The sequence below is a fragment of the Gastrolobium bilobum genome, unplaced genomic scaffold, assembly GCF_033153095.1.
Source record: "Gastrolobium bilobum isolate Gb01-03AN ecotype WA unplaced genomic scaffold, APGP_CSIRO_Gbil_v1 utg326516, whole genome shotgun sequence".
In the NCBI taxonomy this organism is placed as follows: Eukaryota; Viridiplantae; Streptophyta; class Magnoliopsida; order Fabales; family Fabaceae; genus Gastrolobium; species Gastrolobium bilobum.
The window spans coordinates 25,597-41,998 of NW_026898859.1; the positions used below are offsets into that span (position 1 = coordinate 25,597).

Below are 16,402 nucleotides of genomic sequence, written 5' to 3' on the forward strand. Positions count from 1 at the left end.
ACTTTTTACTTTTACCTAATATAAATCAAATAGTTTAAGAGGATAAAAACTAAAAAGTCCATGACCTTTCTTCTTCCCTGCTGCTTTCTTCTTCCTCGATAGATTTTGTTAGGGTTACTATAATTGCGCGATGCAGCTGCGATTCAGGCGCGATTTCACCGTGATAGAAGCCGCAACAACCACCACACTTTGGCTTATTGTAGCGACGCGGTCTTGTAGATACAATGTATGTTTTGATGATTGCATAGTGGCAACAACAAAAAAAGAAGAGTATTAATCAAGACGAAAAAGCATCAATCATATGTGAATATTAAAGATGTATAATGTAGCCACACAAGAAGAGTAATGACATATCAAAGTGGCAAAATTATTGGATCAAGAGCAACAAGGAATAATTAGAAGAGCAACACAAAGATCAAAGACAATAAACCATAGACAACATCTAATAGAAGCACAATATCATAACCATAGTGAAAAATGATCAGAACTAACAAAGTGTCAAGCATTGTCATATCCAACAAGTCAAAGCATCAAACTCAAGTAAAGTTCCAAGACACAAGCTTAGAAGAAGAGATGGTTTGAGAGAGATGATTAGGGTTCAAAGAAGGTTAGAAGAAGATGAACATGACCTCAAATATGATACCCTGATCTCACCCCCCTTCTTCAATATACCAAAAGATAATCACTTCAATATACCAACACATAAGCTTTAATGTTAATAGGGTTAAAAATAACACAATATATTCTTTTTTTCTACATTTTACTGTCAGCAATTATGTGTTTTAAGTCATATTTTATGGACTTATCACCACTAGGGATGTGCATGGGCGAACCGAACCGAATTTTTTTAAAAACCGAACCGAATTGGTTTAAATGGTTCGGTTCGGTTCAAAACTGGTTCGGTTTGGAAATGGTTCGGTTTTGTTGGAAACGATTTGGTTCGGTTCGGAACCGATTCGGGTCGACCCTATTTTGAAAAGAAAAAAATTTAAAATTTAAAAATTAAGTTGTAAAAAACAATTTGGTTCGGTTCGGAAATGATTCGGGTCGGTTCAAAATGGTTTGATTCTTAAACTGGTTCTAAAAACCGGTTCGGTTCATGAATTGGTTCTTTAAAAACCGGTTTGGTTCATGAACTGATTTTTAACAATCAGTTATTTTAAGGGCAGTTCGGTTCGGTTCATAATTCGATTCAGTTTTTTGATTATTTTGCACATCCCTAATCACACCACCCATACTATTCGTGAATTCGATCTTCAAGGCAACACATCTTGTATCAAGTTGATGTGCCTCTGGCATATATGATTTTCCAAGCTAAAAATAATAAAGATTAAGTCATAAAAGAGCATTTTTTGGACATATTTGCTTTATACATTGACTTTTCCATTTCAGTTTTATTTCACACTAATTTCTTATTTTTATATAGGAAAAATAGAAGGAAAATTCGAAAATTGAGAAAAGAAGATTTCCGCGCCAGTCATTCTCTGCCAATTTCCAGAGTTTTGGCGCGATTCTGCGCCGTAGTAGAGCGAGGCCGCGCCAGTCATTTTCTGCCAATTTCCAGAGTTTTGGCGTGATTCTGCGCCGTAGTGGCGCGATTCCGCGCCAGTTTGCGGAAAGACCTGACCGCGTGTTTTGAAAGGAAATTTTTGGAACGACGCGCGAGAAAGAATACAAAAAGGGTTCTGAATAGAAAAAAGGGGAATTCGATCATCAGAGACGGCGGTGCTTCAGAGAGAGAGTTCTTGAGAGAGAATCTTGATCATCTTTTATTTTCTATTTTTCTATTTCTAGTTTATGTTGGATTTTTGTATGTTAGCCATGACCATGGTTGGCTAGTACTCTTTATTGTAGTTAGGGTCACAAACCCTATGTGAACCCGTGTTACCATGGATTGATTTATATTTACTCTTTTATATATTTATATTTATCTCTACTCTGTGCGTAATTTTTATCCTCTTTATTAGAACTGATCAATCTGATAGTAGATGATAGTTCGAGGATTGGAGCTCTAGATAGGAATATTGGGGCTTTGATCTTGAAGGGGAGTAGGATAACAATTTGTATGCGTGCTAGGAATAGACGTATATATTATTGCAGATGTTTAATTTATCGTGCTTATTTCTTAATTCCATGAGGAACATTGCAAGGAATTGGGGTTCCAATTGGGGTTAAAGGGTTAATCTTGCAAGGAATTGAGGGTTAGCTGTTTAATATTTTTAGATGATAAATGATCTGAATACTTATTTAGATGAGTATTTTAAATCAATCCTGAGTAAATGGCGGGGATCATATGATGAGTGCACTCTAGCTACAATGCTTTCTTATATTTTATAAAATCCATATTTGTTATATTTTCATAATAGAAATCCAAAAATACATCTTTACCTTTAGTTTTTATTTTTACTGAAATCCACAATATTTTTCCACAACTATTTGAATTTCTTCCATCTTAAAAAGAACAGTTATTTGATATTCGATCACAATCCCTGTGGAAACGATACTCTTCTTATCACTGTATTACTTGTTCGATTGGTATACTTGCCAACACGTATCAAGTTTTTGGCGCCGTTGCCGGGGATTGGCGTTTCGTATATCATTTAATATTGATCTTTAAGATTGGATTTTGTGAATATTTGTATTTGTATTTCTATTTTATTTTTATTTGAAAAGTGCTACTAACCTTCTTCTTGAGTTTTATGCGAGGCAGAACTAAAGAATTTCTATTTGATTCTGAGATTGCAAAGACTGAAAGGAGAAATAGAAAACTTGTTCGGAAGAAGCTTTAATTCGTAGAGTTTGGTACTCCATCTGAAGAGACATAAGAGATACCAGGTGAATCACAAATCATGGCAGCAAATAATGATGCAAAAAATCCACTCATGGATAATGTTCTTTCTCCATCTTTTAACAAGCATGGAACAGATTCCTCATAGAATCACAAAGCATTGTCCAGCCTGAAATTGATAACAATAATTGGGAGCTTAAGTCTTCTGTTATTCAATTGGTGGAGAGAGCCTAGTTTGGAGGAGGAGAGAATAAAGATCCTCATAGATTCATAGACAGATTCCTTATGATATGTGACTCAACCAAATATCCTCAGGTCTCCAATGATGTAATCCGGTTGAGGTTGTTCCCTTTTGCTATTAAGGGAAAGGCTCTTAGTTGGTTGGAAAGACAGCCTGCACGTAGCATTCCTACATGGGATGATTTGTCTCAAAAGTTCTTTGCTGAATTCTTTTCTATGGAGAGATATAATCAGATGGTGAATGATATTACTAATTTCACTCAGTTAAAGGGTGAAACTATGTGTGCAGCTTGGAACAGATTCAAGGATTTAATGAGGAGGTGTCCTCATTATAACTTGACTGCTGGAAATCAAGTGAGAATCTTTTTCAACGGTTGTACAACTGATATTCGGATGGTGTTGAATGGTGCAGCAGGTGGTACTATTAAATCCTTGAAAGCAAATGAGACTCTTGACCTGATTGAGAGAATGGCCGCCAATGAAAATGAAGGTTTTCCATCTAAGCCTAAGAGATGTATTCTTCAGCTGGAAGAAAATGATGTTGTGCTGGCTGAAAATAAGCTATTATCTCAGCAAATGGCAAATTTGACTTCAAGGCTTGATAAGATGCCGATTTTTGGTGTTCAGGGTAAAGCTGCTGCTGTTGTGTGTGAATATTGCCAAGACAATCATGAGTCTAATGAATGTCCTTCTTTGATGTCTTCTGATTCTCCTCAACAAATGCAGGTGAATGGCATTTGGTATGATCAAAGATCTCCGCAGCAAAATGTTCAAAGAAAGCAGAATTTTTCTACTGGAGGTAGTAATTTTTTTTCTACTGGAGGTAGTAATTTTCAAAGGAGGATTCAGGGAACTGGTCTTGATTTCAAATCTAACAATTATTTGCAGCCTTCACCAATCCAACCTAAGGACCCTTCTGATTTGGAGAAGCTAGTAGGACAAATGGCTCAACATTCTAATACTTTCATAGAGGAGACTAGAGCTAATACCAAAAACACAAATGCATATATTAGAAATTTGGAGAATCAAATTGGCCAACTATCTAAACAAATTGATGATAGAACTCTAGGTACATTTCCTATAACACAATTACCAAACCAAAGGAAGATTGTATGGCCATCACAACTAGAAGTGGTAAAGTAGTAACATCTCTAGAAAAGCCAAATATAGATGTGGAGGATGGCGAGAAGCTTAATGAGGTTGTGGAGCCAGAAAAAGAAGTTGAAATTCCTTCTAAGGTTGTGAAGCCTCTTGAGAAGGGTGAAGAAAAATAGCAGCCTATTGTTGTTGAAAAAAAGAAATTTGAGCTGAGTGATGAATATCTCGAGAAAATGGAACCTTATCCTGAATGGTTCAAGCCAGAACTTAAAACGCAACAGTATGGCAGATTTCTTGATATCTTCAAAAAGTTGCATATCAGCATTCCCTTTGCTGAAGCTCTGGCTAGTATGCCTAATTATGCTAAATTCATGAAGGATCTCTTGTCAAGGAAGCACAAGTTACAAGAGTGCCAAACTGTAGCACTTACTGAGGAGTGCAGTGTTATATTACAAGGAAATTTCCTCCTAAGCTTCGTGATCCCGGAAGTTTCAACATTCCTATTGAAATTGGTAACACTAAAATTGGCAGGGCATTATGCGATCTTGGGGCTAGCATTAATTTGATGTCGCTTTCTGTTTATAAATCCTTGGGGATCACTGAGTTGAAGCCTACTTTGGTATCTCTTCAACTTGCTGATAGATCTTTAAGGAAGCCCAGTGGTATAATTGAAGATGTTCTTGTGAAAGTGGATAAGTTCATCTTTCCTGCTGATTTTGTGGTGCTTGATATGGAGGCAGAAAATGAAATGCCTCTTCTCTTAGGTAGACCTTTCTTAGCCACATCTCGTGCAATGATTGATGTAGAGCACGGAAAGCTGGTGTTGAGAATGAATGAAGAAACAATTATTGTCAATGTTTTTGATTGTATGAAAAAACCATTTGAAAATGGTGATTGTTTCAGACTTGATGTCTTAAAGGAGGTGGTTCATGAAGAGAAAACTCTTATTCAAGAGCTTGAAGAGGATTTGAAAAACTGTGATCATGTTCATTTTGAAGATGATATTGCGGGTGTCTCTGAGGATCTTGAAAAGAAGGAGTCTGATAAAGAGGTTGTGCTCCAAAAGTTGAATTGAAAGAGTTACCTGATACTTTAAAGTATATTTTCTTGGGTGATGAGGAGACTTACCCTGTAATTATCAATAAGGGTTTGTATTCTGATGATGAAAGAAAGCTAAAAGAGGTTCTCTTAGAGCACAGACTGTGTTGGGGTGGTCTATTTCTGATCTTAAAGGTATAAGTCGTTCTTTTTGCACTCATAAGATTCTCATGGAGAATGACATAAAACCTGTGAGGCAACCTCAAAGAAGGCTCAATCCTATGATGAAAGAGGTAGTAAGAAAGGAAGTGGTGAAACTCCTTGATGCATGTATGATTTACCCAATTTTTGATGCTGCTTGGGTGAACCCTGTACAAATTGTTCCAAAAAAGGGTGGTGTTACTGTAGTTAAAAATGACAAGAATGAGCTTATTCCTACCAGGACTATAACTGGTTGGAGAATGTGTGTTGACTACAGGAGGCTGAATGCGTAAACAAGGAAGGATCACTTTCCTCTTCCTTTTGTTGATCAAATACTGGATAGATTGGCTGGTCATGCATACTATTGTTTCTTGGATGGTTATAGTGGCTACAATCAAATTTCAGTAGCTCCTGAAGATCAAGAGAAAACAGCTTTCACGTGCCCTTTTGGAATATTTGCTTATCGGAGGATGCCTTTTGGTCTATGTAATGCACCTGCTACTTTTCAGAGGTGTATGCTCTCTATCTTCTCTGACATGGTAGAGAAATATATGGAGGTGTTCATGGATGAATTCTCTGTTTTTGGCTCTTGTTTTGATTTCTGTTTAGACAACTTGTCTAAAGTTTTGAAAAGGTGCCAAGAGACTAATCTTGTTCTTAACTGGGAGAAATGTCATTTCATGGTTCAAGAGGGAATTATTTTAGGCCACATAATTTCTAAGAAAAGCATAAAGGTTGATAAAGCCAAGTTGATGTTGATTGAAGAACTTCCTCCTCCAGTTAATGTTACTGGAGTTAGAAGTTTTCTTGGTCATGCAGGTTTCTATAGAAGGTTTATAAAAGACTTCTCCAAAATTGCCAAGCCATTGAGTCAACTTTTGGTGAAGGAACATGAGTTCATTTTTTATGATGCATGTCTCAAGGCTTTCAATTTGTTGAAAGAAAAGCTCACTACTGCTCATGTTCTTATAGCTCCTGATTGGAGTATTCCATTTGAGCTTATGTGTGATGCTAGTGACTATGCCATTGGAGCTGTTCTTGGTCGGGGGAAGGATAAAATGCTGCATGTTATTTACTATGCTAGCAAGGTCTTGAATGAAGCTCAAGTTAATTATGCAACAATTGAGAAATAAATGCTAGCAGTGGTCTATGCACTTGATAAATTCCGATCTTATCTCCTTGGTTCCAAAGTTATTGTTTTTACTGACGATTCTGCCATAAAATTTTTGATGACTAAGCAGGATGCCAAGCCACGGTTGCTGAGGTGGATGCTTTTATTCCAAGAGTTTGATATGGAAATCAAAGATAAATCTGGTATGGAAAATAAAGTGGCAGATCATTTGTCAAGGATTCAGGAGAAGAATTTACAAGATGATCCTGAATTCTTTTCCTGATGAGCAGGTGATGGCTATTGTTATAGAACCTTGGTTTGCTGACTTTGCTAATTTCAAGGTGGTCAAGAAATTGCCTGCTGACCTCACTAAGCAACAACTGAAGAAGTTTCTTTATGATGCAAGGAGGTACATATGGGATGACCTATTTCTTTATTTTCAATGTTTTGATGGTCTCCTGTGCAGATGTGTTCCTGAATATGAAGTGAGTCAGATTCTGTGGCATTGTCATGCTTCAGATTATGGTGGCCATTTTGGAGGAAACAGAACTACTCATAAAGTGTTGCAAAGTGGGTACTATTGGCCAACCCTCTTCAAGGATGCAAAAGACTTTGTAGAAAGGTGTGAAAAATGTCAAAAGACGGGTAACATATCCCGTAGAGATGAAATGCCTTTAAATAGCATAATGGAGGTTGAGCTCTTTGATTTGTGGGGGATAGATTTTATGGGACCATTTCCCTCATCTTATTCCAACCAGTACATTCTTGTTGCTGTTGATTATGTGTCTAAGTGGGTGGAGGCTGTGGCTCTTCCCACTAATGATGCCAAGGTGGTTGTGAATTTTCTGAGGAAGAATATTTTCACAAGGTTTGGTGTACCTAGAGCCATAATAAGTGATGGAGGTACTCATTTCTGTAATAAGCAGTTTGACAATTTACTGGCTAAATATGGTGTTAAACATAAGGTGGCTACACCTTATCATCCTCAAACCAGTGGCCAAGTAGAGGTTTCTAAGAGAGAGCTGAAACGGATTCTTGAGAAGACTGTTGGAAATTCTTTGAAAGATTTGTCTAAGAGGATAGATGATGCACTGTGGGCATAGGTATGTCACCTTATCAATTAGTATTTGGAAAATCTTGCCATTTACCTGTGGAGTTAGAGCATAGAGCTTTCTGGGCTATCAAGTTTCTAAATTTTCATCCAACAAAAGCTCTTAAGAAAAGACAGATTCAATTAAGTGAGCTTGATGAGTTCAGAAATTCTGCATATGAGAATGCCAGAATCTATAAGGATAAAACAAAGAAGTGGCATGATAGAAGGATCATTCACAAGGAGTTTGAGCCTGGACAACAGGTTTTGCTGTATAACTCTTGCATGAGGTTGTTTCCAGGTAAGTTAAAATCAAGATGGTCTGGTCCTTATGTGGTGAAAAAGGTTTTTCCCTATGGTACAATAGAAATATCACCACTGGATGAAGATAGACCTTTCAAGGTCAATGGTTCAAGGTTGAAATTCTATCATGGAGGGCCTGTGTTACAAAACACTGTGGCTCAATATCTTAATTCTGTTGGCACATAAAGAGGTAACCGTCAGGCTCGAGACGTTAAACACGCGCTTATTTGAGGCAACCCAATGCATAGTACTGTATTTCATTTTTCTGTAATTTATTTAAAAAAAAGTCAGTATAAAAACCAGAGAATTGGCACGAATTAGCACCATTCTTGCGCGATAACACGTCGCAACCCTGGGCAAAAATCCAGTGAGTTGGCGCGATTGTGCGCCATGGTGGCTGATAACACATATTTTGTTACACTTATTTATTACTCTTGGTTGGTATTTTTAGGTTTTATTTGAATTAAATAAAGGTCTTTTGGGTCAAATCAGAATTGTAGATTTTAATTGGGTTTAATTGATTTTCGTCATAATTTTCCAGATTTACACTACTTTCGTATTTTAACCATATCTCACACTGCAGATGTCCAATTGACTCCTTTCTTGTTGCGTTTTGCAGCTAACAGATAGGGCTACAATCTCTCTATTTCATCTACTGAAGCCCAATTCGGACGGGAAGATGGTCGAAACCTGAGCCCAAGATGTACGTGTTTTGCTGGAAATTTATTTTGACGTTTGGACTTAAGTTATAATTTTGAACCCAATGTACATGAAGCCGAGAGCCATTAATTCTGTTTTGTTTCCTTTTATTTCGGGTTGAATTTGTAGAGCCCGAAGCCCAGCTTGATTAAGGGTTAAAAGGGCGAGAGTAGGGACCTTGTGGAACATCTTTGATTTGAGTTTGAATTTTACAATTTTGAAATTAATATAATTTTCGTCTTTTTTCTCTCCTCTTTTCTTTAATCAACCCAAGGGTTGAGGATTCCATGGTTGAATCCTGAGGATATGCGCCTCATTTTGAACCAAATTTGTTTCTCTTTCCCACTCGGTTTGGCATCGCGCGATTGTGGGTGTTCAATCTGAGATACGCGATTGCGTTCTTAGGAAAGAGATTAACCATTAGATTCAATGGTTAGATTGATTAAGCCAATGAACTCAAGTCGAACGGGTTGATACTCCGCGATTGCGCAAGTAGACGCGTCGTATTCGACCAAACGCTAAGCGATCGCTTAGAGAGGGTTCTCAATTGGAAATAAAGATTCTGATTCAATTGAGATCAATCGCGATTTGGTAATTCAATTGAGATCAATCGCGATTTGGTAATTATTTGTCCAATGATGGATATCCTTGGAATCCTAATTCTTTGGTTGATTGCTTTTAATTTGATTACTTTTTATTTTAATTTATTTTCGTTTAAATTTACAATCATATTAACCCCCCCCCCCATTTTAGTATCCGTTTTTCTTTAGTTTCTGTTTCTCCTTATTTTCTCTTTTCATTTAGTTTCCATTTTCATTTGGTTTCCATTTTATTTTTATTTTTATTTTTATAACTGAGCGATTAAGATCCTTGCAAACTCCTTAAGAGACGACTTAGGTTGACGCTTTACTACAAATTTTTAATAAACCTAATTTAATTAATTTGCGCGAGTTCGACAGCTCGTGTCAAATTTGGCGCCGTTGCCGGGGAGTTTGCATCGTTCTCTATCGTTCGTTACCCTCTTCCTCCTTTTGTTTCAATTATGCAGAAAATTAATCATAGGGAGTGGTGTGATAAGTAGTCTGAGAGGATTTTCACATGTGGATAGACATTGTTTCAAGCCTTCTTATGAGGGACTCTAGCAGCAGCTTGTGGAGGCACGAATCAGGCTCACTGATGCCATTTACCTTCCCTAAGGAGGATAGAGAGTCTTCTTTTCCTTTTTGTTTATTTCCTTTTTCTTTGCAATTTTTGTTTCAACTTTAATTGTGAATAAGTGGATTTTCCTTTTCTTTCTGATAATTGTTGAGTTATACATGGAATGAACTTGGACATATTTCTTTTGATAGATTTTTATGATCAGGCTTAATTCTTGACTCTTGGATTATATTACTTGTTGACTGATATTGTTATGCTGATTGCGTAATTTGGTTTTACCCTTGTGAGATTTTGGTCCTATATGAATGGATTACATCTTTTGCCATTCTCTCTTTTTTGTGTGTTTCTGCTCATGATCTTTATTCTCTAGAACTTGATCTTATTCTTTTTGAAACAGCATTCTTCATTTACATGCATGAATATGATAGAGGCATTTTTTTCTTTTATTTTTTCCTTTAACCAGATAGCCATCCTTTACATTATTATCCCTTGGTGAGCCCCTTTGAGCCTTTTTATCCTTTATTTCTTAAGCCGCATTACAAGTCTAAGTGAAATACCAATTAATTCCACACCCTGGAGATTTACTGAGCATTGGTTTCACTGTAATTTTGTGTTTAAGCGTGGAGGTTTCCCGGGACATGCAACACTTTAAGTGTGAGGGAGGAGTATTCATTTAATGTTTTTTTTTTACCGTAAAGAGAAAAAGAAAAAGAAAAAGAAAAGAAGCAAAGCAAAAAAAAAATTGAAAAAAAAAATTGAAAAAGAAACGAAGCAAAGCAAATCAAAAAAAAAATTGAAAATAAAAATAGTTCTCATCTTTATGTTGTGTTTTTCTGTTTTTATTTCAGTTATATTTTGTTAGTATAATTTTTGTTTTGCTAGTGCTCTTTTAAGTTTCTTGGGTATTTAACCTTTCTTTTCCATATTTTATCCATACCTTCACCTTAGCCCCATTACAACCCTACATAAAGTCCTCTTGATTTATGCATGCATTTGTTAGTAGCAGTGGAGAAGTAGAATTTGAGCAAGCCTATGGTAGAATAATTTTCTTGAGTAGACTTGAGTGATACACTGATTACCTGATACACTTGAGAGAAAAAATTTGAGAGCATCCTGTGAAGAACCATTTTCTGTAATTGGCATGTACAGTTGAAATTAGCAGGTCTTGTGATTTGAGATTAGGGAATTTATATCCTGATTGGTTTATCTATTGAAGATTTGTGATCTTTGTATATTTTTTGTATCCTTGGTAATTGTTAGAAGGGATTGGTTGATCTTAGTCTTTGCTTTCAATTTTAGTTTTTGCCCAGGAGTGCAAAAAGATAAGTGTGGGGGAATTTGATAACACATATTTTGTTACACTTATTTATTACTCTTGGTTGGTATTTTTAGGTTTTATTTGAATTAAATAAAGGTCTTTTGGGTCAAATCAGAATTATAGATTTTAATTGGGTTTAATTGATTTTCATCATAATTTTCCAGATTTACACTACTTTCATATTTTGACCATTTCTCACACTACAGATGTCCAATTGACCTCCGTTCTTGTTGCGTTTTGCAGCTAACAGATAGGGCTACAATCTCTATTGCAACTCCTGAAGCCCAATTCAGAGGGGAAGATGGTCGAAACCTGAGCCCAAGATGTACGTGTTTTGCTGGAAATTTATTTTGACGTTTGGACTTAAGTTATAATTTTGAACCAAATGTACATGAAGCCGAGAGCCATTAATTCTGTTTTGTTTCCTTTTATTTTGAGTTGAATTTGTAGAGCCCGAAGCCCAGCTTGATTATGGGTTAAAAGGGCGAGAGTAGGGACCTTGTGGAACATCTTTGATTTGAGTTTGAATTTTACAATTTTGAAACTAATATAATTTTCGTCTTTTTCTCTCCTCTTTTCTTTAATCAACCCAAGGGTTGAGGATTCCATGGTTGAATCCTGAGGACCTGCGCCTCATTTTGAACCAAATTTGTTTCTCTTTCCCACTCGGTTTGGCATCGCGCGATTGCGTTCTTAGGAAAGAGATTAACCATTAGATTTAATGGTTAGGTTGATTAAGCCAATGAACTCAAGTCGAACGGGTTGATACTCTGCGATTGCGCGAGTAGACGCGCCGTATTCGACCAAACGCTAAGCGATCGCTTAGAGAGGGTTCTCAATTGGAAATAAGGATTCTGATTCAATTGAGATCAATCGCGATTTGGTAATTATTTGTCCAATGATGGATATCCTTGGAATCCTAATTCTTGGGTTGATTGCTTTTAATTTGATTACTTTTTATTTTATTTTATTTCCGTTTAAATTTACAATCATATTAAACCCCCCCATTTTAGTTTCCGTTTTTCTTTAGTTTCTGTTTCTCCTTATTTTCTCTTTTCATTTAGTTTCCATTTTCATTTGGTTTCCATTTTATTTTTATTTTTATTTTTATAACTGAGCGATTAAGATCCTTGCAAACTCCTTGAGAGACGACTTAGGTTGACGATTTACTACAAATTTTTAATAAACCTAATTTAATTAATTTGCGCGAGTTCGACAGCTCGTGTTAGTGGCGCGATTCTACGTGGAATCAACGAAAAAAAAAAATCAGAAAACTGGCGCTAGTCTGCACCAGTTCCGCGCGATTTCGCGCAAGTGGTTTTAATTACATCGCTGCCGTTTTGGCAGCGTATAAACCTAACCATCCCCCCCCCCTCAATTCCTCATTCCTCGCGCCGAAGGCCTTCCTCTCCCCCTTCTTCTCACTTCATCTCTTCCTCTCTCTCTTCTTCTCCCATTCCCTCACACACCGTGCTTCAATTTTCCAACACAAACAGTCACTCAATCACACACCAAGCACATTCTCACACATTTTCTCATATTTTCCATGGCACCCAAGGTAAGTTCTTTAAAAAGAATCTTGTTCTCTCTTGATACTTGTCTCTAAAAAAATGCTCTGACAGGGTTATCCTTTTCAAAAAACGCTCTGCTAGGGTTTTCCTTTTCATGGAGGAAAATATAGCTACTGAAGGCCAAACTTCAAAAGAAGAAGAAGATCTACTACGTAGGAGTAATAAGAGAAATAAAGATGGAGATAGGGTGTTTACTGAATCACAGTCTAGGGTTCCTAGACATGAATCTTGGATGGTTGACGACAGTAATAAAAAGATGACTTGGCGAGAGATGCTCATGCAACACAATGGTGAAACAGATGACTGGGAAGGAATGGATTGGAATTTGGAAGAAAATGTTGATCAAAGTGCACCTGCGGAGGAAGAGGATGTGAATTATGGTGGGATTAAAATGTGGACAGAGGAAGATGGTAGAACTCATTTTGGTTGTACTAGAAAAGCAAGAACAAGAATGCTGAAGGTTTGGGAAAAAGCTCTCATTGTAAAACTACTTGGATGGAATACAGGAGTGGCTTTCATGAAAAAGAAGATTGAAATACTATGGGCTAGAGCTGGAAAGATTAACGTTACAAATGTAGGTAATGGATTCTATGTGGTGCAATTTAGCAACAAAGATGATCTTCTTTTTGCTCTAAATGGTGGTCCTTGGATTATTTTAGGCCATTATTTATCACTCCGACGTTGGGAGCCAGCTTTTAGACCAAATGCTGCATGTGTGATGAAGATTGCAGCTTGGGTGCGATTACCGGGTATCCCACTGGAGTATTATGATGAAGCCTTTTTCCGCCGTATTGGTAACTGGCTAGGTAAAATGTTGAAGATTGATAAGACAACTAATGAGCATGTAAGAGGACAGTTTGCTCGAATTTGCGTGGAACTGGATCTTGCTCAGCCTTTGAAGGGTGAATATGTGTTGGACGAAGCAACTAAACAGATAGAATATGAAGGTTTAGGCCTTATTTGTTTCCATTGTGGGCGCTATGGACATAGTAAAGATTGTTGTCCTGAGATACCAGTTGAAGGAAAGGATAATCAGCAAAATCAAGACGGGAAAAAAGATGAGGCTGAGTTTCAGAAAAATGGATTAGGTCCTTGGATGGTGGTGCAACGTCAACGTCGATCAAAAATTCAAACTCCAATGGCGGACAACAGGAAGCAGGAACCGGTTCGAAGGGAATCAAGGCGTAATCAAAGGAGTAATCAAGGGAATAATCAAGGGAGTAATCAAGGGAGTAATCAAGGGAATAATCAATGGAGTAATCAAGGGAGTAATCAACAGCAATCAAATCAGCCGGTTATGATTGATAATCAATCAAATTCCCGTTACGCTGCTTTAATGGGCTCTAATGAAGATGATATTACTCATGATATCCCAACGACTAATCCGGATGCTGTTATAAATGACGTCAATATGGTGGGCCCTCCTGTTAATATTGATATTAGTACATCTCAAGGGTCCAAACACAGAAACCCTAGAAGTCGTCCTAATGTTGAATTACAGGAACACCCCAACCGATTTACGTTAAGTGGGATTACGACAGGTCATGAAAAAGAAAATCAAATAAATGGGAAGATAGTTGACAGAGGTACCTCAAACAATAATACAACGAACTTGAGGAGGCAAGTTGCGATTCATAATAGTAAGGACATTGGAGGTAAAAGCGGTGGAGATTCCATGGTGGCTAGGAGTACTGTTGCTGATTATAACAAAGATTGTTATCAAATGGAGGTGGATAAGGATGGTCAAAATATCAACGGCTTAGATCATGGCTTGTCCCAACCAAAAGCGCCTGATCCAAGTAGAGATAAAGGAAAGCATATCCCAATAAACCATAAGCTCAATATTGAGGTGGAGATGATTTCAGAATCTGAAACTCAGTGCAATGACAATGGGATGGCAGTGGACCCACAATCCTGCCAAATTACCATTGATTAATGTCTTTAGTTACATGGAATTGCCGCGGGGCGGCTAAAAAGTGCTTCAAATCAACGTTTCAAATGATAGTTCGAAGGCATAAGATTGAGGTGGCAGCTATTCTTGAACCTCGAGTAAGTGGTTCAAAAGCAAAACAGATAATAAAAAAGCTGGGTTTTAATAATTCAATAGTGGAGGATGCTCATGGATTTACGGGAGGTCTTTGGTTACTATGGAATAATGATAGGTGTCAGGTTCAAGCATTAAAACAGACCCATCAATTTATTCATGTTCGTGTTACATTGGCAGATCATCAAGCTTTTCTTTATACTGTTATCTATGCAAGTCCTAGAGAAGAAATTCGGAAGAGACTTTGGGATGATTTACTTCAGTTATCAGAAGATATCTCGGTTCCTTGGTTAATTGCAGGTGATTTTAATGAAATTGCCTTTCCAAGTGAGAAACGTGGTGGTGCTCCAGTTGATACTAGCAGATGTAATAAATTTTCTTCTCTTCTAACTGATATAAAGATGATTGATCTTGAAGGAATAGGTTCTAAATTTACATGGCGAGGACCAAGATTTCTTCATTTAGATAGAGTCTTTAAACGTTTAGATCGAGCTTGTAGCAATGTTGAATGGAGGTTGATGTTTCATGAAGGTCAGGTTCGAGTGCTTCCTCGTATTAACAGTGACCATAATCCTATCCTTATTACCTTAGAGCCAAGCAAAGTTGATGGGGTGGAATGCCCTTTCCGTTTTCATTCTTTTTGGTTGGATCATCAATTTTTTAACAATTTCATCAAGGAAAACTGGCGTCAGGATCAAAGAACAGTTGATAGTCTTCGTGATTTCACTCCTCTTATTAAGCAGTGGAATAAAGATGTGTTTGGTAATATCCATCATAAGAAGAACAGGTTGATTGGTAGGCTTGAAGGTATCCAGAGGGCAATTTCTGAGCAGAATAAAAGCCATTTGGAAAAGATTGAAGGCAAGATAAGGGGTGAACTTGAACAAGTTTTAGAACAGGAGGAACTTTTGTGGTTTGAAAAGTCTCGTGCTACTTGGATAGCTCAAGGAGATAGGAATACAAAGTACTATCATACGAAAACAATTGTTAGACGTAGAAGGAGCAAGATCTTGGAGTTGAAAGATGATGCTGGAAACTTGATTAGAGAAGATCACAACATTGCACGGGTAATAAATGCTTACTTCTCTAAACTATTTTCTGAAGAAAACCATGATCGTCCTTGGGTCCAGACTCTTTGGCCAAAGGTGGACGATGAGACTGTTGTTAACTTAGGTGCTCCAATTTCAAAAGATGAAGTCAAACGAGCTTTCTTTTCTATGAAAGATTCGAAAGCTCCAGGGGAGGATGGCTATACCGCGGCATTCTACAAAAAGAACTGGGAATTTATTGGTGAACAGATTTGGAGAGATATCAAGTATTATGTAGAAAACCCTTCCAGCATTGAGGAAGTCAACGGTACTCTGATCACTTTGATCCCCAAAATTCCTAAGCCAATGTATGTTTCTCAATTCAGGCCTATTTCTTTGTGTAATGTCATTTATAAGGGTATGAGCAAGATCATTGTGGATAGGCTTAAGCTTACAATGGAGAATTTAGTTTCTCCTTACCAAGCTAGCTTCGTGCCAAATCGTCAGCTTCAGGATAATATTATAGTAGCAAAGGAGCTGGTTCATTCTATGGGGAGAGTAAAAGGAAAGAAAGGTACAATGGCAATCAAACTGGACCTTAAAAAAGCTTATGATAAACTCAGTTGGAGTTTTATCTATAAAGTGCTTATTGAAGTTCAATTTCCTGATTGGATGATTGGTGTTATAATGGCTTCTATAACTTCTAATCGTTCGA

At 37.2% G+C, this 16,402-nt stretch overlaps 2 protein-coding genes and 1 non-coding gene across 3 annotated transcripts; 2 read left to right on the forward strand and 1 right to left on the reverse strand.

Annotated features, from left to right (window-relative positions):
• Nucleotides 1-3,260: 3,260 nt before the first annotated feature.
• LOC133284745 (small nucleolar RNA R71) lies at nt 3,261-3,366 on the reverse strand. The gene has a single exon (XR_009747937.1). It is a non-coding gene; the product is annotated as a small nucleolar RNA R71 (small nucleolar RNA).
• Nucleotides 3,367-4,359: 993 nt separating this feature from the next.
• On the forward strand, nt 4,360-7,579 carry LOC133284742 (uncharacterized). The gene is made up of 6 exons (XM_061481810.1): nt 4,360-4,474; nt 4,867-5,136; nt 5,178-5,294; nt 5,741-5,996; nt 6,567-6,629; nt 6,967-7,579. Exons 1-6 carry the CDS (start codon nt 4,360-4,362, stop codon nt 7,577-7,579), a joined length of 1,434 nt encoding a protein of 477 aa, XP_061337794.1.
• A 2-nt stretch (nt 7,580-7,581) lies between these two features.
• On the forward strand, nt 7,582-8,055 carry LOC133284744 (uncharacterized). Its single transcript, XM_061481811.1, has one exon. The coding sequence runs from the start codon at nt 7,582-7,584 to the stop codon at nt 8,053-8,055; it is 474 nt and encodes a 157-aa protein (XP_061337795.1).
• Nucleotides 8,056-16,402: the final 8,347 nt, after the last annotated feature.

Coding starts and splice junctions, on each gene's coding strand:
- LOC133284742 (XM_061481810.1), top strand. CDS start 4,360: ATGGAACCTTATCCTGAATGGTTCAAGCCAGAACTTAAAACGCAACAG. Junction 4,475..4,866: donor CTTTGCTGAAGCTCTGGCTA/GTATGCCTAATT, acceptor ATATGGAGGCAG/AAAATGAAATGCCTCTTCTC. Junction 5,997..6,566: donor AACTTGTCTAAAGTTTTGAA/AAGGTGCCAAGA, acceptor AGTTATTGTTTT/TACTGACGATTCTGCCATAA.
- LOC133284744 (XM_061481811.1), top strand. CDS start 7,582: ATGTCACCTTATCAATTAGTATTTGGAAAATCTTGCCATTTACCTGTG.